We start from the raw sequence: 25,075 nt of genomic DNA, 5'->3' as shown, positions 1-25,075 counted from the left end.
TGAGAAATGTCACTTAGATTTGATGAGAACCTAGACAGAAGAAAACTAGTTGAAGGGATATTTCAACTCACACACACACCTACCTACCATCTTTGTCCCCATCCCCCTTGCTTCCCTCAGCCTTCCTTCCCAGTCCCAGGGAGTAGCCCCACCACCCACCCAGTTGCCCAAGAAATCTGCATCATCAGACAAAGTACCACCTCCAAGAAGAAGTTTTTTCTGACCTCAATTATTCAGTCAAGCCCCTCCTCTACTTTTCCTTTATTACATTTCATACAGTCTATCATTAGAGATCTCCCATTTGTCTGTGCAATCATTTGTCTCATGCCTGTCTTCCTATACCATGTAGCTGGAGGGTAAGATCTAATACTGTACAAATGCCAATCCTTCCTACTTAATATACAAAATTTAAAGCAATTTCAATCAGAATCCCAATAAGGGTTATTCTGGGAGTTGAAAAGTTATTCCTAAAGTTCATTGGAAAACAAAATATGGAAGAATTACCAATAAATTTTTGAAATAAGAAGACCAATGAAGAAGGCATGGCCTATGCAAGATATCAAAATACAGGACAAAGCTACAATAATTAAATTAGTATGATGTGGGTAAAGGAACACACAAAAAAAACAAGGTAAAACATTTGAAAGTCCGAAAACCAATCCAAATATATATATAGGGATTTCCTATATGACAAAAGTATCCTTTTAAATAAATGGATTATGCAACAAATGATACTAGGACACCTGATCCAACTGGAAATTAAGTCAGCTCTCCAAATCACTGTTTTAAAACCTAATTCTTAAAGCTCACATGGACAAAACCAAAATAAGACCAAAAAACAAACAAACAAAAAAACCAGGAAAACCTCTCCAAGTATTAGGAAAAAAAAAAAACCAAGAGAGTGTTTTAATAATCTTAGGATAAAAGAAAATGTCCCAATGAAAATTAAAACCCAAAAACCACTAGCAAACAACCAACATGGAAAACTACAATTTCAAGAAACAATCTGCACAGGAACCACACATTCCATGAATGCCTTTGATTTCTACTGCCAAAGGGTGGTCAAAACATACCTAAAAAGGGTCTATGTGGAAATTTGAAAGACAAGATGTGGAGCAACTGAACTCTCAAACACTGTTAGGGACAGTGTGAGTTGGTACAAAGACTTGGAAAACTATTTGACAGCACCTACTATACCAAACATATGCCTACCCTTTGACCCAGTAATTTCATCCCTAGATATGTATTCAAGAAAAACGAATGCCCATGTTCACCAAAAGACATGTACAAGAATTAATAGCCAAGAAGAGCCCCAAAATAGAAACACAAATGCCCATCAGCAGGGAAGAGATAAACTGCAGTGTAATCACACAATAGAATGCTAAAGGCAATAAACAAAGAACAAACTACTGTGAATGAAAAAACAGGCATGAATCATACAGATAAAATATAAGCAAAAGAAGTAAGATATAAAATATTACACAGTGTATGACTTCACTTTTATGAGGTTCAAGAACAAGCAAAACTAGGTCAGAATACCCTTTACCTCCAATTGAGAAGTAGGGGGTGATATTAACTAGGAGAATGTAAAACAGGGTCTTCCAGAGTGTTGGAAATTTTCAGTCTCATCATCTGGGTGCTGGTTATAGATCATACACACACACACGTACATACAAATCCACATATATACATAAAAGTATACAAACATGTATACCCACAAATATAGCCATATACACACATACATCTGAAAACCACATAAACATCTATATACATACATAGACACAAATGTGTACACACATACACAGATATCTGCATACATACACGGATACATACTTGTATATATACATATCTACAGGCACACATACACCACATATCCACATGTGTGTGCCCATGCATGCATATGTGCTCACAAGCTTTGCACATATACATACATACATGTGCATATATGCATATGTAGATGGACTTTTATATACATATAAACTAATGAAGTTATTCAATTAAGATTTATATCTTTAAGTCAAGAAAAAATATAAAAAGCAAAAAGTCTACATGATATAACAAAATTATTCAATCTGGCAACAGTATGAAATACAATCCATTTGTCCATTTATTCAACATGTATTAATGAAGTACTGATTTTGTAATAGGCAGTCATTTGAGGTTAACATCAGAAAGTAAGTAGCACTGTGACTGCCTAGATACAAACCCTGGCTCCTTCATTACTAGCTGTGTGACATTAATCAAGTTACTTACCTTTTCTGTAAACTGTCAAGATAATCATGTCATTTATTTCAGAGATTTGTTTCTATGTTTAAATGAGTTAATATTTGTTAAGGTCTTAGAAGTGTGCCAGGCATTCAGTGAATGCTATCTAAGTGTTTGATAAATAAAGTAGGTCACATTAGCCTCTGGTCTCCAAACATGGACAGAATTGATGTGCTCTCTTCTCTTCTCTGATCATTTCTAACTTAGAAAACAAAATATAGCAAAACTAACAAATATTCCAAAACTGAATGAACGTACTGCATCAATCCCCAAGGTTTCCAGTTTCTCCATCAAGTTCTGCTCCACCATTGTTCTTAGTTCCTTAGTGAGGGAGGAGTTACTCTTCAAAGCCTTCCTTAAATGCGTTTTGTTATTTAATTTCTGTTCATTTTCCCTTCCTGAAATAAGATTTTTAAAATGTGTTAAAAAAAAGAATTAAGCAAATACATCAAATCTCTAAGCAGAAAATGGCAAAGCACAGCTTTTAAGCAGCAAGTATTTGTGATATTTTAAAGTTTTTGGATATCTTAGTGACTCAGAGCAATACAGAATGCTTAAGCTATGTAGCTTTTTAAAACGATTTTATGTCTGCTTCAAAACTTCAGTATTTTTAAAGACTCTGGATTGCTTAATCAGATTACAACTAGAGATATATATGTATCTATAGAAGCATGACGGAAAAAATTTATTTAGAAGTTTGTTTTATCACTAGAATTATATCACTATTTCCTGAAAAATTCATCCATAAGCTCACTCAGTTAGAATCTATATGTCATTTTATGAAGAAAAAACCCAGTTTACTTTAAATAATTAAAAGTTTTTGGCTGGGCTCAGTGGCTCATGCCTGTAATCCCAGCACTTTGAGAGGCTAAGTTGTGTGGATCACTTGAACCCAGGAGTATGAGATTAGCCTGGGCAACATAGTGAGACCTCATTTCATGTTTTTTTTTATTCACCTGGGTGCAGGTGGGCTAAGGCTGAAAAGAGCATTAGCCATGAGACCCCATTTTAATTTATTTTAAATATAAAAAAATTTTCAAACTTTCTTAGTTTACTAGAAGCTAAGTACATATAAAATTTCAAGATGTGAAATTCATGATCCCCCTTAAAATATTTACCAAAATGAAAAAGGCTAACAAAAGTCTTAGCAAAAGTGTATTAAATAACCTATGATTAAAAACAAAGAAACCAAAAACAACAGGCCATACTCTTCCCACTTCATCCCTATCCCTCTTTTATTCCCCACTAAAAAAAATGTCAAGTTCTAAAGAGTTTGGAGAAGAATGATGGCATGACCTTTGAAAATCTGAATCCTTATGTTCAAAGAAACTAAAGACTTGATTAAAGAGATGCAATGTTTGGCAGGTCAGACCCTTACTGACTGTCCAAAGCCTGATCTGGGAGAAAAATGACAATTATACAATCATTTTGGAGTCTAACCTCCTAACAGGGGCGTTCTGCCCACCAAGGGTGGCATCAGATGCCATTTCCTAGGTGTGGGGCTCCAGGCCGCCTGACAGAATCTCCCTCACTGCCTCACCCATCTCAGCAGATGGGATTCTTAATACCCATAGTACCTGGATTTGCAGGAGATCTTGAACAAAATCCCTTTTTGTTTAATATGTTTTTTAAACACCTGTTCAAATCCCACATTAAAAAGTATTTCTATTACATTAATAGACAGTTTTATTGGAAGCAAAATTAGTCAAATAAGTTTTTTGTGCATTAAATAGAAGAAAAAATCCTGCACAAAAACACTTTTCTACATTTTCCTATTGCAGCTTGCTAACCTGAAGTGATAAAACTGCACATAATTATATATTAAAAGTCACAACTAATCTTAAATTTTATATTCTCAGCATTCATGCTGCTGTTTAACCACCAGTGTTCTGAAACCACCAAAAAAAGCACCTCTACAAACAGACAATCCATCAAAATCATAGCTGTTGCCACTATGTCACTTGCTTTGGTTTCTAGGTGGCCATCAAGCATGCAACTGTCTAGGGCCAAAAATAAAAAGAGGCTCGAAGAGAGAGCCTGGAAGTCTTGGTGTTACCATTGAAATAGACATGCCCCCACCCCAATCATGCAAAGAATCTTTTGGCCAGTATCTCAGATAATGAAGGATGTACATGGAAGCATCACCTAAAGAGAGGCTCTAGGCCCAGTTTCCTCTGGGACTTGGGGCCACATACAGGGGCAAGTGATGCCTGGAATGACCTGGCCACAGTTAGAAGAGCTGTAAAGCCTTTGCCGTTAGTTGTTAAATTCATTTGCTGATGTGTCTGTGATCACCCTCAACTCTGATGACAGGTTCATTTTGGTGACTGAGTTCCCCCAAATTACTGCAGATGACACATTTCCCTCTGTCCTCAAATTCACCTTATATACTGGTGCTTGCTTTGGGAAACCATTTATGAATGAAACCATTTATGAATTTAGAGCACCCTTGGTAAAGATTCTTACAAGGCTGGGACTGGCCAATGGAAGCAAGAGAAAGAATGTAGAGTAGGCAGGAAAAAATAAAATAAGTTTTTATGTGGAAGTGGAATTAATCACTTGAAAATCAACCACAGCTGAAGATTTTAGTTAAAGCACATATTGCTCACCAAGACCAAGACAAAACTTTCTAAAGAGTAGCATTTCCTTCAAATAATTTAAAACACAAGCAAGCTGATGGCCAGGCTAATGCACAATAGTCCATTCATGTGATCAGTTTTATCAGACATACAACATCCCATTTATGGTAAGCAAATAATTGTAGCACAAAGCAAATGATTTTTAAAAATCCCTGAATTTCTGAGTTGGAAGGGACTTTATCTATCACCTGGTAATGAACTGCCTCATTTTTCACATGAGGATACTAGAAACAGCCGCAGAGTAACTTCCCCAAAGGTCGTCTAGCTGGTCCCATAGAGGCCACCTCAGTTTCCCTTTCTCCATTTGCTCTTTGCACTAAACTATGGACAGTAGAAAACCTGGATATTGTCACTAATTAACTCAACAACCTGAAGCAGGCTTTTAATCCCCCTATGTTTTGTTTCTGGAAAATAAAATGGTCTCTAAGATCCCTTCTGGCCCTCACCTTCTAGTATCTATAAAACAGCAAGATCAATATGTCTCTGCACAGCTGTCAAACAGCAGGTACACAGAAATATGCATGCGTGAGTCACTTCTTAGTAAAAGCCACAGTGTTTTTGCAAACTACTGCCAAAATTTAGCTTCACAGGCACTTATCTGCAAAATGTTAGCACAAGCTGAGGAATTTATTGATGGCAATTAATCTGCTGCCAGTATGCACCTCCGTAGAGGTGCTAGAAGGAGGCAGTCACTGGTTTCTGCAGCGGTGCACGTGGACCTTGGGGTGTTTTCCACGGTCCTCGGCACTCACCCATCTACCACCAGAGCTGAACACATGCAGCGTGACAAGGATTATTTTCTTTTCCAGTCCACCCTCCTAAATGTGGCAGGAGCCAATGGTGGTGTTTGCTGTCAATGATTCCAAACTACCATCCTACATTGAATGGAAGAACTCTAAAAACACAGGCAGAGGGATGCAGTGAGTGAAATCTGGAAGTGGAAGTTAGAAGACCACTCTGGGTGATGGTGGACAATCATGATGCCTATAGGAACTCTCACTGAGTCGTTTTTAAAATGCATATGAACTACATGACCTGAAGTTCCAGTTTTGAAATTATATGATCTTTTCTATGAACCTCCGGACACGTTTCACAGATTCTTCAAAGAATATGGGATTTTATGTCTCGAACATTAGTAAATGATATGTATGTAGGAGAGAGGAAGCATGTTACTTGCAAGCAAAATAATATGTCATTATTCAGAGCTCAAATAGGGTAAGATTTGTTCATCCTGTTCCTGGGAAACCAAAAGGGATGGTTGAAAATCACTTCACGGCAATATTTTTTAAGCACTATCTCTCATCAACCTATAGGGCTCGGAAGCTCATATGCCTACACAAAGCAAAGAAGGCAATGTGGGGCAAAAAGAGTTGAGGGGGATTATGGCAAACTGGAGGTTGCTTCCATAGCTGGTGACAGCGGCTCAGCCCTGCTAAATGTTGCTAAGCAGACCATGCACCCAGGTGGGTGCATACAATAACCTGAAAACCCAGACACCCAGGGTTTTCAGGTTATTGTATTACGGCACAGAGCAAATAATTTTAAAAAAACAACAACCAGGCCAGGTGCGGTGGTGCATGCCTGTGATCCCAGCACTTTGGGAGGCCAAGATGGGTGGATCACAAGGTCAAAAGATCTAGACCATGCTGGCCAACATAGTGAAACCCTGTCTCTACTAAAAATACAAAAATGAGCTGGGCATGGTGGCGCGCACCTGTAGTCCCACCTATTCAGGAGGCTGAGGCAGGAGACTTGCCTGAACCCTCAAGGAGGAGGTTGCAGTGAGTCAAGATCGTGCTACTGCACTTCAGCCTGGGCGACAGAGTGAGGGTCTGTCTCAAAAAATAAAAAAACAAAAAACAAACAAAAAAAAAATCAGAATTTCTAAGTTGGAAGGGACTTTATCACCTAGTGATAGATAATTAAATTGTGTAGATTGCACTACAATTAAATATTGGCAACCAATTGTAAAATAGTTGCCCACAGTGCAGCTGGAACAAGTCAGCATCTACGGAATCGATTTAGCCTGCAGGATCTTGTTTGATGCCTGGGCTGTGGCCATCGTTAAGGTGCTAGAAATATCTGGGAATGGGCCACCCAGCAATTTGTTTAACAATGGAACGAGGCTGAGGACCTCAAAAGAGGGTGACGATATATTTTAAGATTATGCTCATCAGAATACCCCTACAATTTTCCTCAATAAGTTTTTATAGCTTTATGAATTTAATGTTCCTATAGTCACTCTTGTTTCTGAAAGAAGCAGGTTTCTAAACATTGGAACAGCAATTACAAAGAAATAAGAAGGAAATGAAGCAGCTAAAACCAAACTCTTCAAAATCAGTGCCACACGTTTGGACAGGAAGATACGCAATCCTGAACTAAATAGTCTGTCTAAAATATAGAAAGTCAAGACAAATTACAAAGATACATGGAAGCAAAATAAACAAACTCCATACAAATATTAAAAAGTTACTGACCATTAGCATAGCAAGATCAGGTTGAAAGTGTACATCATATAGGTATTATGAATATGTCCAATTTAGTCCATTTATAAGGCTCAATTCATAGCCTTATAAAAATAAAAAAATTGGCAAATGTCTAGAGAACAAGGGAAGAGGTATAATAAATATTGAATTTACATATTAGAATATAGATCATTTGACTTCTCTTCCTGACAAACATGACAAAACCAGAACCAACATAAGTATTGACAATTTGCTGTCTCCTAAAGAAGTGATATATGGTGAATTCTTATAATTAATAAGAAAAAATTATGATAAACTGATTCAAACATAATTGTTTTCAAAGTCTACAAATCTAGCATTAGAAAATGTTCCTCATAATTAAAGCTTTCTTCATAAACTCGAAAAACTAATTGATAGAAAATAATTTTTAGAACTATCAAATAAAATGAGTAAGCAGTAATAATTATCTCCCAACACCTGTAACAGCTCCCAAATTCCACCATGAAGATATTGTCTTGCACATAAATATTCCACATCCAGGACTTAGACATGCTTTTTCTTGCTATTAAAAATAATTTGGAAATAAGCACTTCACCAATTCATTTCAGATTAAGGGTATGATCCATCACCACTATGATACAAATATTTTCAGATCCTCTGGTGCACAACACACGTGTGTGTCAATATGTCATCTCATCAGAACAATCTGCATTGAAATAAAGACTTAAATATTTTTTCAAGTTCCCTGACAGGAAATTTCTTATTTCATCTGCTTGCATAAGAACACCATGCAGCAGGGGAAAGCAGAACAGAATATTAAGAGAATAGAATAACAGAATACTCCATGAGGATTGAAAGTAAAATCCAAATCTAAGTGTCTTTCCTAATTTTGAAGTAGTGGGATAAAAACCACTGGCTCCTATTTTCCTGGGTTCCAGCATATAAACATAACCCGTGCAGGTAAAGCTGAGTGAGCCCTTAGTTACCTTTTTCTTCCTCTGAAAGTTCTTCTATTGGTTCCAGTATGTGCGACGAGAATGCCTGTTCTATTAACAAGGAAAAATAAAAATAGTACAAACAGGACAACAGCAAAGTTACATTATTTTCCTTTCAAATGATTTCTAAAGATATACTTCCATGGTATTTTAGTCATGCCTAAATAGCAAGAATTTAAAAAATGTTGAGGCAGTTAAAGATGGTCACCTTTTCATGGAATCTTCTATTTCTGTGTACTTTCCATTAACTACACTCTACAGAAATTACATTTTTAAATAATTAAAGTTTCTTATTCATCAACCTAGTGCACAATACCCTTTTAGACACAAGGGCACAACTGCAAAAGATCTTCATTACTTATAAAGTATTTTGATCAAGTGGCTAAACAAAATTAATGAAAATATTTCAACTACAAAAAACCAAGGCCCTGGGATTCCCATTTGTTCCCAGTGCTAACCCCATGGTTTTCAAGTGGTAAGACCAAGAAAATAAAAGGGGAGCGACAGGAGAGAGGTCAGCAGCTAGACTGAGAGCCATTCTCAGACACCTGCATTTTAAGACCTAGTTCCAGGGCTGGAGAATGCCCTGGCCCCACAGCTGGGCAAATAAATAAGGGCTCTTCCCAGTCTCACCCCAGAACAGCAACCACACTCAGGGTAGATGAGGTCTTTGGGTGGCTTTCCTCAGAGAAATGTTATGTGCATGCACAAGGAAACCTGCCAGCGGCAGACATTAAAACCAAACCATATCCTATCAACTGAAGGAAATGTCCTTCATCAGGAAGGTCAGGTTTTGGGTGACGGTTTAATGATGGTGGTCAGGCATCAGACACAGGATACAAGGCAACCAGCAAAGTTGGTGCATGGTTCACTCACCTTCAGCTTGGAGACTGATACAGTACACTTCCCCCCACCAGCTCTCCACTTTACCTCCAAGGGGGAGGTCACTGCATTCTACCACCAGACCTGGGAGTGGGTGACGGGCCAGTGTAAAAACGGCCAACAGTTACCAAGTGCTCACCAGGTGGCAGGGCAGGGATACAGAGGCGTATCTCAGTTTTAATGCTTCCTACTTTAAAGGGTCTGTTTTTTTATTTGTTAAAGGGTATTTCTAGTACTCTATTTCGGATAGATAGATAAATGATAGAGAGAGAGATGATTGATAGATAGATAGATGATAGATAGATGATAGATAGATTGACTGTTTGATTTAGGTACATATAAATAGGTTCTTATAGCTTAGCCAGCAACCTAGTCAATGTATGTAACATTGGCTGTATGGGAGAAATGCATCTTAAACTACTTTCAAGTGAACTTCTGGAATACAGCCTATGACTGAGTAAGACCACCTTAATGCTGAAGTGTGGACATAGCCATGGAAGAAACATTTAAGTCCACCAGGTACCACAGCTGCTGACCACCAAAAATGTGCTTTTCAAACTTGTTATATGGCATCAAGATTTTTAAAAATCATACAAATTGGCTGTATTACTAGTTTGAACTGCTAAAAATAGAGATTTAAGGAAGATAACTATTTTCAGATTTTAGGAAGTCACACCATTTGCATTTTATTGTACTTTGTGATCAAAATAAGGTCACGTGGAAACTTAATAAAAATTTCATGAAATCATCTCACACATATTTATTATTTTATTACAGGGATATTCCTATGACTTATTTCTCCAGGGTTCAGGATAAACTGCCAGGTTCTGATGTGTTTCCCTCTATGTATAGAGGAAGAGTTCTGGTAGAAGGGGAGATTCCTGAACGCGGTTCCCATAATAAGGGCTGGGTAAGTGAGGCTGGCCAAACCCCGGCTCCCCAAACAAGCAGGCTGATGTCCCACATCAGGAGGGAAGGACCTGGCCTGCTTGTGCTTTGTAAGCCACCAGTCTAGTCTTCAAATGTCCTAGATCCTGTCCTGAGCTGAGATCCAGGGTGAGAGTCATAACAGTCAGAGATCTGACTCTTACTGGCCAGAGCTTACTCAGTGGCTTGTGTCTTGCTGGACCATCACAATGGCTATGGCTGTTCTCTGCACTTGGCAGACAAGGCCACCCAAGCCCATGGCTTAGGGGTGAGCTATGAATCTGGACTGCCTGCTTCCAAAATCTGGGGACTTGGCCATGAAGCTATTATTCCTGCCCACTGGTGCTCACTAGGCTTGTCTTCCTGACTTCTCCAAATGCCACCGCTGTCCACCCATTATCAGAGTTCACTGTGCTCCGACTTTCCTTGGCCCTGGCCCTGGCCCCGATCACCTGCTCACTCCACCAAACCGCTGACTCCTGGGGCGGAAACTCAAATGCAGGATCACCCACACCCACAACTAGTCTCCCCAGCTCGGATTCCCTGGACGCGCTCTGGTTAGGCCAAGCCCCTCATAGCCCAGCTCTCCAATTCTGCACGCCCAGCCTCAAGAACACTCAGCGGCTACACAATGCCCCAAGAATGCCCTTGGACAGCTGCAGCCTGGCACTCAACAGGTGCCATGAACGGCCTCAACCAGCCTCACTTCCCTCCCATCTCCTCTTCTTCTCTATGCATGGCCGAGTAATTACTCTGCACTGCTAAGTCACATCTAGTGCTTTCTTGCCACCTTTTCCTTCTTACTGTTTGCTTTGCCTAGGATGCCATCCCGACATACTCACCTACTCGGCTCAAATGGCCAAATATCAGCTATGCCAGGAAGTCTTCCCAGGGTCTCCCAAATGGAGAAAATCTCTCCCCTGCTTGGATACCCATTTCGTTTCTCAATGGCTCTCACCTTGCACCATAGTTATAAGCATGTGGTCTCCTTTATAAGCTCTAAGTTCCTTGGGGACAGATTTCATTTCTGATTCATTTCTGTATCTCCGTCATGCCAGCCTTGGCCTTACACTCAGGAGTGGCCCACAATTCTCATTACCCAGTGGTTGGTGAAGGAAGGGAGGCAGGAGTGGCGGGACACCACTGGAGAAACGTATAACTTCAGATGGCATGTTAACTCCTGTCAAAAACATATTCACTTGAGACTCTTCTGAGTGTTTCCAGGATATATGTCTAGGAGATCCTGTTGGCACATCCAGACATTTCCCCTTGTGACTGCACGTAAGCATGGTCATCTGACAGGGATCAGCCCCATTCTCCTTTAGAGGGCTGAATCCCATTGAACTGAGACTTCCTTTCAAGAGTCCCCATCCCACTTCTGCAACACTGTTTGGGCCAATGGTATCCAGAGAGAGAGGCCATATTTCTTCCCATCAAGAGACACAATACACCAGAACTCTGGAACATACCACCTGTCATGTATTGGACAATGAACTATTGCTGGTGTTAAGTTTCAGTATTTCAAGATGTAGAATACTTGCTTTGAGAGCAAAACATAAAAATAATTATAAAGTCTAATCAAAATGTTTCTAAGCTGGGTGAAGGGGCTCACGCCTGTGGTCCTAGCACTTTGAAAGGCCAATGTGGGAAGATCATTTGAGCCCAGGTGTTTAAAACCAGTCAGGGCAACATAATGAGATGCTGTCTATATAATAAATTAAAAAATTACCCAGGTATGGTGGCACACCCCTGCAGTCTCAACTACATGGGAGGATCACTTGAGCCCAGAAGGTTGAGGCTGCAGTGAGCTATGATCACACCACCACACTCCAGCCTGGGAAACAGAGAAATGCCTGGTCTCAAAAAAAAAGAAAGTTTCCAGTTTTTGTGATCCTCATTGTAGCTATATACAATTAAAGTCATGTATACATAAGCCCCTCACATTTTATAGACCAAATTAAAGGAGGGCTTTACATGTAGGTAGAATCTAGCAGGTGCTCAATGACTTTGGGAAAAGTGATTATTTTGCATCTTCACTGCACTGGTTGCTCTAAAAGTGAGCCACATTATCAGGCCAGGCAACCTAAGCAATTGGTGTATGGGTCAGTTTAACAGCAACAACAAAGAATACTTTATTTTCTGGGCATCCTAATACCACCATTTAGTCACAACTCCATGAGCAAAGAGCAAAGTGGTCTCCAGTGGTGGAAATACTACTAAAAATTTGAGATTTGTCCAGAAAAGACACATACTGGGGGATGGGAATCAAGCATGATCATTTTCTTCCCCAGAGCCTGTGTTTCATCTTATCAACTGCCTTAGAATCAGAACCTACTGCCTGTGCTGTTCAGCTCGTGCAGCAGAAGTGAAAGCAGGGGAGTCATTAGGGTTCCCATTTTACCTAGATCCTCTCAGGACAGACACACTGGCAATGCTGGCTCTAGCAGCTCACAGTGGAGTCCCTTCCAGGCTGCTTTAGCTCACCCTCTCCTTGGGGCAGCCTTCATCAGATGACAAATCAATGCAGGGGCCAATGGCCCTCCCCTGCCTCAGCGGAGGACAAGCCAGAGTACTCATCCCAGCTCTGCAGCTTTGAAGCAGGACTAGCTGAGGCCTCAACTGCAGCTGGGTCTGGGTTCAAGGTCCCCTTTACCCGACGCTGCTTTTCTCACAGGTGCTGTCTGAGGGCACCCCCACCTCCCGCCCGTAAACTTCCACATGAGTCTGTTTCCCAGGGGACCCGACCTACGATGGTAAGGAATAGCGAGATTTTTCATGGTAAAGAACCTCATCAAGCTTTGAGATGGAACAAAGGACAGAGAGTGAACGGGCAAATAAACGTTACGCAATCGATGACTAACCTGCCCTGCCCTGCCCTTGCTGGCCTGACAGGGTGGGGGAAGCTGGCCTGACGGGGTGGGGGACATCAGTGAGCCCTGGCCAAGTATCTTCCTAGCTCCTGCCCACTGAGATGCTCACAGATCAGCTTTGATCCCCATCCAAGGGCTGTAGGCCCTGTGCCAAGTCTGGCTGGCATTTAAAACTAGCATTTCAATCCCAGCAGATGCCAGGAAGGGGGCATGACTGAATCGTGCAGCTCTGGGCCAGTGAGGGTAGGATCCCCACGAACATGTGCTTTAGAAATGATCGATTTTTCAGGACCCTCGAATTAACCCCTAAAAGCTTAATGTACCTACTGGGATGTCCTTTAGTTAGTAACAAAAATATATGACAAAGAGACTGGGGACCATGTGTAATGTCATACAGAAAGCTAAAAATAGCAAAGTGGAGGGGCGAGGAAGTCAAGGAAACTAAAATACACTGTTGAAGTGCGTAAGAGAAGTGGCCAGCAATGCTTTATAAAAATCAACCCAAATAAAAGGAGGCAGCAGAGAGAGTTTAGACCTGACATAAAATAATATGAATACAGAATGACTGCTAGAGATACTTTTCTTATATGCTCACTATTAAAGCAAATTTATTTATGTCCAATGTGCTTTTATCTACTACTGACCTAAAGGAAAAAAACTGCATACTCTAAACACTTGTAAATAAGAAGATCAATATATGGAGAATTTAGACATTACATATTGTGATCACATACTCAAGACAACTGATCTTCCTGAAATGATCTTTGGAAAAAAAATAAGGTGCGATAAACACTTCATGAGTCAGTCATGAGTAAAAAGGATTAAGATTGTTACTAAAGTTCATGATATAGAGACCGCAATATTTCTGAAGACGAGAAGTGCCACTAAACGGACCAGTTAGATCATGGATCTAAGTGTAACCTTTTTAAAAGACCAAAAATGAAAGAAGAGTGTAATAATCATTGGATTCCAGAGCAACTGTATGTGAGACAGGAAAAAGATGGTCCTTCTCTCGTCTTAATTTGTTTGTAATATCCAACAGACCACAGGAAAACATCATATTAAAGAACGTACTATAAAAACTGTTAGCACTTTCACTGTATAAAACGTGAACTATGGATCATGTTAATAACAATTATCTCTTTTGATCTGGTCCAAGAACTGAACCCTGGCAATGATTTCACCCAGTGGTTCCTACCTATTTCCTTTGGTTTCCATCACATGTCTTTTCTAGATTTTCCCAACCAGTCATTCAAACTGTTTGTTTAGAAAAGGTGACTTGCTGCCACATTGAAAGTTATAAAAACAACCACATGTGCCCTGTGGCATGTGCTGGTTGGCTGGTCTGGTAGCAGGTCACCCTCATTCTTACCCAACACCTACTACTTTCCACAAAATCATAAATAATCAAGACACTACTCAAAGTTAAAATCTCCACTTGTGAGTCTGGCCACCTTTTATACCTATATGTACCTTTTATACTTTAAGACTTCGGTAGGTATGTCCAGTTTACAACAGTATTACGAAGACTGCAGTTTTAATAACTGTTTTGCAATCACTAAAATGTTTCCTGTTTTACATAATTACCTCCATAGAAGCAGTTTTGGTTAATAAGTTATCTAACTCAGGGTGGCAACTGCACATAAAACACTGAGATTATTACTGAAACTTACCATGCGCCACTGGCAGACTTGATTTAGTTTCCAAAGTGTGCAGGGCTGGGGCGTTCACTGAAACAGCATAAAAAGGAAGGACTCAGAAGTTCCATAGTTAAAGCATAAGCATCTGAACGTGATGATAGCCAAATATGCCTCAAATTCGTCAAGATACATAGAGACCATAAGGGGCAAATATTTCAAGTGACAAAGATATTACACAACTAACCTAAACTTTCATAACTATTCATAACAGCTTTATGGAGATATGTTCACCTCTTAAAAATACACAATTCAGTGGTTTTTTTTTAGTATATTCACAGGGCTGTGCAAACACAACCACTGTCTGATTCTAGAACATTTTCATCATCACCTCCCTCAAAATGCCCATGCCCAATAGCCATCAGACCTCATTTCTGCCCCTTCCCCATCCCCAAGAAATAATCTACTATCCGTCTCTTTGAATTTGCCTATTCTTGACATTTCATATAGAAAATGAAGTCATACAATATGTGGTCCCTTGCATCTGGCTTTGCTCACTTAGCACAATATTATCAAGGTTCATCTATGATGTAGTATGTATATAAATATCAGCATGTATTTTTACGGGCAAATAGCATTCTGTTTTATAAACTGACCACATTTTATTTACCTTTTCATTAGTTGACATTTAAGTTGTTTCCACTGTTTAGCTATTATGAATAATGCTGCAATGAACATTCATACACAATAAACCAGTTTTGAAAAGTACTCTAATCACTGGGCTGGAAGACATTATGTGAAGGTATTAATTCAGTCACAGCCTGTAGAGAGGGCTTTAGCCAACTTAAGTAAGACTAAATGCTCTTTAATTTAAATTTCTCCAGAAAATTAGATTCTACAGCCTTCTTCCAATATTTGACAATTCTTATCCGAGAGTCCTCTCTGGACTATTTATTGGTCCAGTTTGTTTTCACTAAACAGTATTTGTCTATTAGTTTACTGCTTCTTTATTACATCAAGACAGACTTTTAATTTGAATCTTACCCTAAAAAATACTGGCCACAAACCTCAGCTACTTTTTTGTTTTGTTTTGTTTTCTGAGACAGGGTTTCACTCCTGTTGCCCAGGCTGGAGTGCAGTGGCATGATCTCAGCTCACTAAAATCTTTGCCTCCCAGGCTCAAGCAACCCTCCTGCCTCAGCCTCCTGAGTAACTGGGACTATAGGCATGAGGCACCATACCCAGCTAATTTTTGTATTTTTAATAGAGATGGGGTTTCACCATGTTAGCCAGGCTGCTCTTGAACTGCTGACCTCAGTGATCCACCTGCCTCAGCCTCACAAAGTACTGGGATTACAGGCATGAGCCACCACACCCGGCCATCAGCTACTTCTATAGGTATACATTTTTTGTCTTCACAATAGCTTCTAGTGAAAGTTTTCAATTCCTATTAGCTAGTACTTTTAAACAACCATCTGTCAGTTTCTAAACTGTAAAGATTATGTCCTTTTGGTTTACTGCAGAATCTTGACAGCTCTGGGAGATAGAGCAGATGGCCGGACTAACCACAAGTGGGGACAGAGAGGACACCTCTCAAAGCCTGCAGCAGCAAGAGTGTCAGTAGTGCCCAAGTGTAGCGACACCACACACAGTCACACAGTGTGTCGCTTTGAGAAGTCTACAAGTATAAACTGAAGTGATGCCAAGGAATTTTTGTCATCCCTTTTTAGACAAATTGTGAGATAATAGCTATGGCTAATCAACATCACCACTAAATCACGTGGATAGTTATAGTCTTGGGTTTTAGAACTAGGTCAAAACCAAGAATCAAAATAAATCATTATGTGATCTGTAAATACATTGGTTTTCAAAGAAAAGTCTCTAAAAATAATAAGTATAAGTTATGCTTTGGTTTAGCATTTTAAAGGCACTTTTAGAGTCTTGCATGTATTATAGGAACTTACTAGGCACAGCTGGAGCAGGTGGCTGAGATTCAAAACCCTGCCAGGCTAAAGGAGTTCCTGAAATGACAGAAAAATAAATGAACAACAACAAAAAAAATCACAAGCTATGGATTAAATTTTTGTAGCCCTTATCCTAATTTGTGCCCCCATGAAAAACAATAAATGAAATGTACCAATATATGGTATTTCACCAAGAGAATAAATATGTGTAACATAAATCCTTTTGAAGCTAAATTTTTCCCAGAATTGATTTCCAGTCAAATATTTATGATACCTAGTTAATCATACAAGTATTCCTCCCTAACTGAGCTCTTGTTAGCTGAAGAGGAGTTGAGGAGAACTACAGCCCTTTCTTTCCCCAAGTCTTTATCTCAAAACAAGAAGGAGGAAACCCAGCTCATAAACCCCAGTACCACCCCCAGTTGGCATTCCTCAAATAGAGAAAGATTCCTTCACACCTGAGACGTGCGGGAACCAGGACTGGATGGAATCACTGGGAAGGAAGCCAGGCAGAAGTGGGACCCTGAACCCGAGGCTCCCAGTCTCCCTTCTGGTCTGGTCTAGCTCCTTTTTTTTTGTTTTGTTTTCTTTTGCAATGTCAATGCTTGCCAGGGTCTTGACTGGTTGAGAGAGAGAGAGAGAGAGAGAGAGAGAGAGAGAGAGTGTGTGTGTGTGTGTGTGTGTGTGTGTGTGTGAGAGAGAGAGAGAGAGAGAGAGAGTTCGGTAGGCTATCATTGCTGCAGTCAGTAGGTTATGCATATTCCCACTAAGCTTACAACAAACCTGTAACCCCCAAATAGCCACAGTTGAGAATAACGCAACAAGCCTTTAAAGCACTTTAGAATAATGAAGAGTTTTTTGGTTTTTGTTTTTTATAGATGTGGGTCTCACTCTGTCACCCAGGCTAGAGTGCAGTGGTACAATCGTAGCTCACTGCAGCCTTGAATTTCTGGGCTCGAGTGATTCTTCCAACCCAGCCTCCTGAGTAGCGGTGACTACAGGTGCCTGCCACCATGCACAGCTCATTTTTTATTTTTTATTTTTAGAGATGGGGGACTCGCTGTGTTGCCCAGGCTAGTCTCGAGCTCCTGACCTCAAGTGATCTTCCTGCCTTGGCCTCCCAAAGTGCGAGGATTACAAATGTGAGCCACTGTGCCTGGCCTACTAAGAGCTTAATATCAGTAACAATGGCTAACTTAATGAGGGCTTAACATGTATACTGTCCCATTGAATCCTCATAACAAGACTATGATGTAGTTACTATTTGCTATGACTTGAATGTCCCCTCAAAAATGCAAGTTGAAATTTAACTGCCATTGTAACAATGTTACGTGGCAACAGTGGCAGGAGTGGGTTAGTTATTGAGAGAGGGCTCCTGATTTAAAAAGAGGAGTTTGGCCCAATCTATTCTCTGTCTCAGGCATTAGCTGGCCAGGTGATGCCTTGCACTGTGGGTTGACCCTCACCAGATGTCAGCACCATGCTCTTGGACTTCCCAGCCTCCAGAAACGTTGTTTTTTTTTTATAAATACCAGTCTGTGTTATGCTATTATAGCAGAGAAAACAGACGGAGACACTGTTCATATTCCTGCTATAAAGCTGAGGAAACTGAGGCAGAGATTCACAAAGCTACAAAGTGCCAGAGATGGGAGTGGAACCCAGTCTGTCAATAGACCCTGTGCCTTTATATGCCATAACTGTTCTACAGTGTATAAGTTAAGAGGTAAATGGTTCCCAAGCAGCTATTATGTGCCTAATAGTACTCTGATTAAAAAAATGAAACACTCAAGCCTGTAATCCCAGCACTTTGGGAGGCCGAGGCGGGTGGATCACGAGGTCAAGAGATCGAGACCATCCTGGTCGACATGGTGAAACCCCGTCTCTACTAATACAAAAAAAAAAATTAGCTGGGCACGGTGGCACGTGCCTGTAATCCCAGCTACTCAGGAGGCTGAGGCAGGAGAATTGCCTGAACCCAGGAGGCGGAGATTGCGGTGAGCCGAGATTGCGCCATTGCGCTCCAGCCTGGGTATCAAGAGCGAAACTCCGTCTCAAAAAAAAAAAAAAAAATGAAACAACTACATGATAGTTTAGATTTTTAAAATTCTTCACCTTTCTGGGTTGTGGTAACAAATCTCTCAAATTAAAATAATAGAGGACAGATCTACCAAATTAATACAGCAAGAAGAATGCCACCTTAGCACACATAAACAAGTGGGGCCCCCATTCTTCTGAGGCCCAGCACAACTGGGGAGGCCCCCCTCGCTGCCAGCACAGGGATCCCATCCACTTACCTTTGGGGTCACTGACACTGTTTAATGGACTACAGGTACACTCTTTAATCTGCAAAGAAATACAGTCTTCTAGTGATACATTTGAAATTAGATAGGGACACATGGGGTCATGGACAGATAATGTTGTTAGTAAATTAATCTCTTCACTAAATCCTCCAGAGACATAAGGCATATGGACTTTAAAAGCATAGAGGCAAAAGTTATTACCCAAACCTCACCATTACACAGTATGTTCATGTAAAAAACCTGTCCATGTACGCCTTGGATCTAACAACAATAACAAAAAAAGGTTTTTAAGTTGCATTTGGATTTGGCTGCTCCTCAAAGTAATTACTGAAAGAAATTCTTACCTACCTTCAAACCAAATTAATTTTGAACTTTATAAATCTTCAACATACTGCTTCTCAATACCTTTAAAAATGTATTTTATTGCACTAAGTTTTACAAGCAATCACAAGGGGAAAAATACTCCATCTTCCTCACCTTATACTACTTACAAATGCTCTATAGCAAAAACACATGTCCTTATTTACACTGTGTTGCTTAAAGAAGCCCAGTGCTACACTGCCGCCAGACGTACCTGCTGTCTCTGAGTTAGAATCAGTTCGTTCTGCTCCTGGATTCTCTGCCCTAGCTCTTCTATCCTTTTCTTGTAGAAAACATTGCTTGCATTTAGATCATCTATCTTTGAGGTTCGAAGTTTCTCTATATGTGACATGAGCTGAAAAAAAGTTAAGAAAGGCATTCATCTGTAAGCTGCATGTGCAATATCTTCATTCTGCAGATTTCAAGTATGTGCCCTGCCTGTTTTGCTGGCCTGATGCTATCCATGCACATCAAGTCGTCGAATAAATCTTTAATCATAGCATATCCTGGCCCTGGTTGCTCTAGGTGCTTCATCTGTATTCCCAAGGGAGCTCATGACACCAAACAGACAACACTGATTATGGGAGCAGCTGATCCAACTAGAGCACATAGCATGAAATAACACATGATGAGCAATGATAAAGGATTCAGGCTTCTCCTCCAGAGTGGCTCTGATCCTCCATACTAAATTTCTGCTGCAGTCTTGCCCTTCACATACCCACATGGGCCATCCTAGGCCAGAGAGCACATGTTAATTTACTTTTTTTTTTTTTTTTGAGACAGAGTCTCACTCTGTCACCCAGGCTGGAGTGCAGTGGAATGATCTTGGCTCACTGCCACCTCTGCCTCCCAGGTTCAAGCAATTCTCCTGTCTCAGCCTCCTGAGTAGCTGGGATTACAGGCACCCACCACCACATCTGGCTAATTTTTGTATTTTTAGTAGAGACCGGGTTTCACCATGTTGGCCAGGCTGGCCTCAAACTCCTGATATCATGTGATCCGCACTCATCAAACTCCCAAAGTGTTGGGATTACAGGCATGAGCCACTGTGTCTGGCCAAATCTTAATTATTTTATATTCCCAGAAACTAGCACAATCCCTGGCCCTCAGCAAGTTCTCAATAAATGTTTACTGAGAAAAAGAAGGGGGCATGGTGGGGATTAGAGGGGAAGAGGGAGGAAGGAGGAAGGAGGAGAGGAAAAGAGGCAGGGAGGGAAAGAAAGGGAGAGATGCAGAGGACAGAGGTACAGAGACACACAGATTATATTCATCTTTAGAGATAATGTCAGGGAAGATCATAGACTGGACAAAAATAATTCAGGAAGAATTTGTTTTCAATAATTGAAGGAAAGGTGCTTAAAGCAATTTTAGTAGTTATTTAAACAGAGAGGGTTAAAAAAAAAAAGGGCTTGAGGCCAGGCATGGTGGCTCATGCCTGTAATCCTAGCACTTTGGGATGCCAAGGCAGGCAGATCACTTGAGGTCAGGAGTTCAAGACCATGCTGGCCAACGTGGCAAAACTTCACCTCTACTAAAAATACAAAAATTAGCCAGGTGTGATGATGGACGCCTGTAATCCCAGCTACTTGGGAGGCTGAGGCAGGAGAATTTATGAACCCAGGAGGTAGAGGCTGCAGTGAACCAAGATCATGTCATTGCACTCCAGCTTGGGTGACAGAGTGGGACTTGGTCTCAAAAAAAAAAAAAAAGGCTTCATAACTGGGGTGAAGGACACTCCAAGTCTAAGGCCTGGAAGTGGTGACAGGGTATGCAGTTCAAATAAATGAGTAGGAAGTATCTGTGCCTGAGATGAGCATATCAGGACACCTAGGCCCACATTTCCTCATTTGCTTGCTTTTAGAAAATGAACACTCACGGTGTACTAGATGCAGTTCATTTTGTTGAATCCACACCACATTGTTATGGATACATGTTTTGGCCCCATTGTACAGATAGGAAAACTCAAGTCTAGAAAGATAAAGTCACTGGCCCTAACTGAGACAGCTGAAAGGGGGCAGAGACCAGACTTAAAACTTTCACATGCAAGTTTCAAAGTTCGTGCTCTTTTGAGAGCCACGGAGGGAGAATCGCTGGAGCCCAGGATTTGGAGGTCAGCCTGGGCAACATAGTAAGACCCTGTCTCTTTGTACAAAAAGTTTTAAAAATTAGCTAGGTGTGGTCGGGTGAGCCTGTAGTCCCAATTCCTCAGGAGGCCGAGGTGGGAGGGTTGCTTGAGTCTAGGAGGTTGGGGCTGCAGTGAGCTATGCTCATGCCACTGCACTCTAACCTGGGCAACAGAGTAAAACCCTACCTTTAAAAAAAAACAAAGTGGGCAGTGTCTTAGCATCCTGCACGGTCTTGCCTCTGAAATGCTCTGTGCTCCTGAGGCTGAACAAACACTGGGTTGAACCAATCTAGAAAGATTTTCTGAGTGAAACCTAAAACGAATCTTTCCTATCCTAGTGGATACTAAGAACCTCCCCCAAGGAGGGCATTGTCAAGAGCTTTCCATACGTCTTTACAGGTCCCTGGAAAAGTGGCCTCCAAAGCAGTCTGGGAAACATTGAGCTAAAAAATAGAAGGAAAAGCCAGTAAAATTGTCCAGGCTGCCGGATGGAAGTTTAGGATCTTGGCCCTGATCAGCTACATGGGGAGCTCTTCCAGGCCCCAGGAAGAAAGGAAGTGTGGGAAAATCTGAGAGATGACATCATTTTTAATATAGGGGTTAAGAATGAATCAGAAAGGCACAGAAAAGCGTTGACTGAAAGAGGAATGGAGAGGGTCTAGGCAAGACGTAGCCAGAAATTATTTTGAAGTTTGCAGCTCATGAGCCCATTTCTTGTGATCCCATTTCAAGCTCTACGCATTTTTCCCTACCGGTCCACATCACCCCATCCTCCCTTCCTTCATTATGTGACCATTTGACAATCTCCCAAGCTCTCCAGAGTCTTCTGTTAGGTAAAAAGGGCAAGCCATTGCTTATCTGTGACTGCCTCTGAACTCTTACCAATGTTATTTAAAACAAAAAAAATTTGCCAAGAATCTAGGTAAAGCAATAGAAAGTTGGCAAATGCAACTTCCCCTAAACAGAGAAATACAATATGTGCATTGTGGGAGCAGCAGGCACCAATCATGTGGAATAATTAATAGTTAGGTCTCAGGCAGAGATTACTAAACCTGATTGAATTCACCCCTCTGTTAGGGTTTAAGAGAAAAGAAGGGAGAGATAAGCAGCTTCTGAACAAGCCAAACCAACAGATGAGGAAGGAGTGCAGCCTAGTGGAGGCACAAATCCCCCCACAGACACAGTATGTGAGGCGTGCACCTCACTCAGAACCAGGAAAGGCCTCACCTTCTTTCTCCGTGACAACAGTCAGTCTTTCTCTCTATCACAACTTGAAATGACAAATGTAAAAACAGCAACTTGCATTCTATTCTAGCCAAAAGGTCACTGAAATTCCCACACCTGCCTGAAACATACTTTAAAGCAGCTAGGATTTTAAAATCCCCTCACTATTAATAAAGAAACCTGAATTCTCTCCCTAAATACCAACACTAGAAAGATGACTTGAAGAATAAGAGTAGGGATTTTAATGATCTAAGAGCAGTGGTGCAAATCATAGATCCGAAACCGAATAGCCTGGGTAGTTTTTAGTTCATTTTTTCCCAAAATCCACAGTCCCAGACTTGCCTACTAAATCATGATCTCAGGGAGTGGAGCTGGCCACGTGTACTTTGGAAAAGAGTTTCAGGTAATTCTGAAGTGTATCCCTTCACTTTGTCAGAGCATCCAAAGAAAAGATCCTGCATCCTTCCAGAAAAGCAAGCACTCGAAGCTGTCACTGCCTGTTTTTCTTCCCGGCTGGGAGCTTGACAGATGAGTGCCTGGAGCTAGACAGGCCAGCCAGTGTGGTGTGGCCTGGAGTACACAGGGCCTGCGTTCACATATCAGTGACCTTGGGCAGGACAGCATCTGTCTGAGCCTCTGTTTCCTCACCTGTAAAATGGGTGACAGCACCTACCTCATAGAACTCTTAGAAGGATTAAGTATATGGCAACTACAAAAATCCACTTATTTCTAAATGTTTCCATGAAACCAGTGGTGTGCTGATTAATCAGCTTTCAAAAAAAGCAAAAACAAAAACACACCCCGATGAGGAGAAATGTGCACAGCTGAGAGCCAGTATGAGTCAGCTCCAGGACACCAGGACATGAACCGTAAGAACAGGCCACTTTTGCTTCCGTGTAACACAGAGGGACAAAGGAGGGCACTCCTTGCACCATGGAGTCACCTGTGGTGCAGAGAAACTACTGTCCACTGCTCCTGGGATCCTACATCTTAGCTGCCATAGATAAAATACGCTGGGAGGTGAACGCCATCGTCCTAACTAGTGTCCTCCCTACAGCAGACGGTGCTTAGACCTCCAGACAACTCTGGCAACTCTGCTCTTCTGAAACCTACAATCAGCCTTTCTCCATCTATGAAAACAAGGCTGAATGATGTCCTCGCGAGACATCCAGCTACCTTCCACATTCATTCTGCAAGTGTGTAGTGAGTGCCAACCACATTTCAGGCACATGAGTGGATGCTGGGAAGACAATGGAGAGCTAAATAGATGGAGCCCTTCACTCAGAGGACTGATGGTGTGATTGGAGAGACAGACAATAAACAAGTAAACAAATAAGCAAGTAAATTATTTAAAATAATGCTCAAGCTCTGGTTGAGATGAGATGGGAATAATAAAGAAAAGGGACGACCTACTTGGATGGAGTGACATCAGGTGACCAGGGCCCAGAGGCCAGAGGCGGTGGGGTAAGCAGGGTTCTCAGGGGGCCCTCAAGGTTGCACCCCTGGTGTACATGCCCTGTGTGATGCTGTCCCCTGGTCTGAAGAGAACCTATGCTGTGCTTCTGAACCACAGACTATGGCAAAGGTGAAGGGGCTTTGGAGACACAATTGCAGTCTCAAATCTTCGGACTTTGAGCTTATGAAAAGGAAGATTATCCTGTGTGGGTCTGCCTTATTCAGGTGAACCCCTTAAAAGAAGTTCCAGGCCAGGTACAGTGGCTCATGCCTGCAATCACAGTATTTTGGGAGGCCAAGGCAGGTGGATCACCTGAGGTCAGGAGTTTGAGATCAGCCAGGACAACGTGGCAAAACCCCATCGCTACTAAAAATACAAAAATTAGCCGGGCATGGTGGCAGATGCCTGTAATTCCAGCTACTCAGGAGGCTTAGGCAGGAGAATTATTTGAACCCAGGAAGTGGAGGTTGCAGTGAGCTGAGATGGCATCACTGCACTCCAGCCTGGGCAACAGAGCGAGACTCTCTCTCATCAAAAAAAAGAGAAGAAGAAGTTCTAAGCCCTTTCTGAAGGGGGAGAATGAAAGCAAGACAGACACACTCTAGCTGGTCTTGAAATCAACAGCCAAGCTGTGCACTGCCATGGAGAAGGGGTAGCCTCTGGGACCTGATAGTCTCAGCCCTTCAGATAACCACAAGGAACCCCAGACAACACAGCCCAGCTGACACTCTCAATGCAGCCTGTGAGTCCCTGAGCCCAGCCTAGCTCTGCCTGGACTCCTATCCCATGGACAGTGAGAAGAGAAATACCTGCCATTTTCAGCCACTCAATTTGTAGTCATTTGCTACACAGAATAGAAAACTCATAGTCATGTGAAGAGCAAGTGGAAGGGCTTCCCAGCAATGAAACTGGGTATAAAAGAGGAAAAGGCCAGAATGTTCTAGAAATTAGCAGAAAGTCATCGTG

General features: G+C 41.4%; 1 protein-coding gene across 3 annotated transcripts in view; it reads right to left on the bottom strand.

Moving 5' to 3' along the window:
• DZIP1 (DAZ interacting zinc finger protein 1) overlaps positions 1-25,075 on the bottom strand; it is a 56,805-nt gene that overhangs the window by 9,998 nt on the left and 21,732 nt on the right. For 2 of the 3 annotated variants that reach the window (XM_012458615.3, XM_064362229.1), the window contains 6 exons: positions 19,519-19,659; positions 18,939-18,987; positions 16,645-16,701; positions 14,717-14,773; positions 8,356-8,415; positions 2,524-2,663 (listed from right to left, as the gene is read on the bottom strand). In XM_012458615.3, the coding sequence (XP_012314038.2) occupies positions 2,524-2,663; positions 8,356-8,415; positions 14,717-14,773; positions 16,645-16,701; positions 18,939-18,987; positions 19,519-19,659 (504 nt within the window). The remainder of the gene's footprint in view (positions 1-2,523; positions 2,664-8,355; positions 8,416-14,716; positions 14,774-16,644; positions 16,702-18,938; positions 18,988-19,518; positions 19,660-25,075) is intronic. The other variant, XM_064362230.1, reaches the window with a different exon arrangement.

This window comes from Aotus nancymaae, unplaced genomic scaffold, assembly GCF_030222135.1.
Source record: "Aotus nancymaae isolate 86718 unplaced genomic scaffold, 86718_ANA_hifiasm-v0.15.2.pri h1tg000048l, whole genome shotgun sequence".
Classification (NCBI taxonomy): domain Eukaryota; kingdom Metazoa; phylum Chordata; class Mammalia; order Primates; family Aotidae; genus Aotus; species Aotus nancymaae.
The sequence above is the reverse complement of the archived record's forward strand: the minus strand, read 5'-3'. Positions and strand labels throughout refer to the sequence as shown.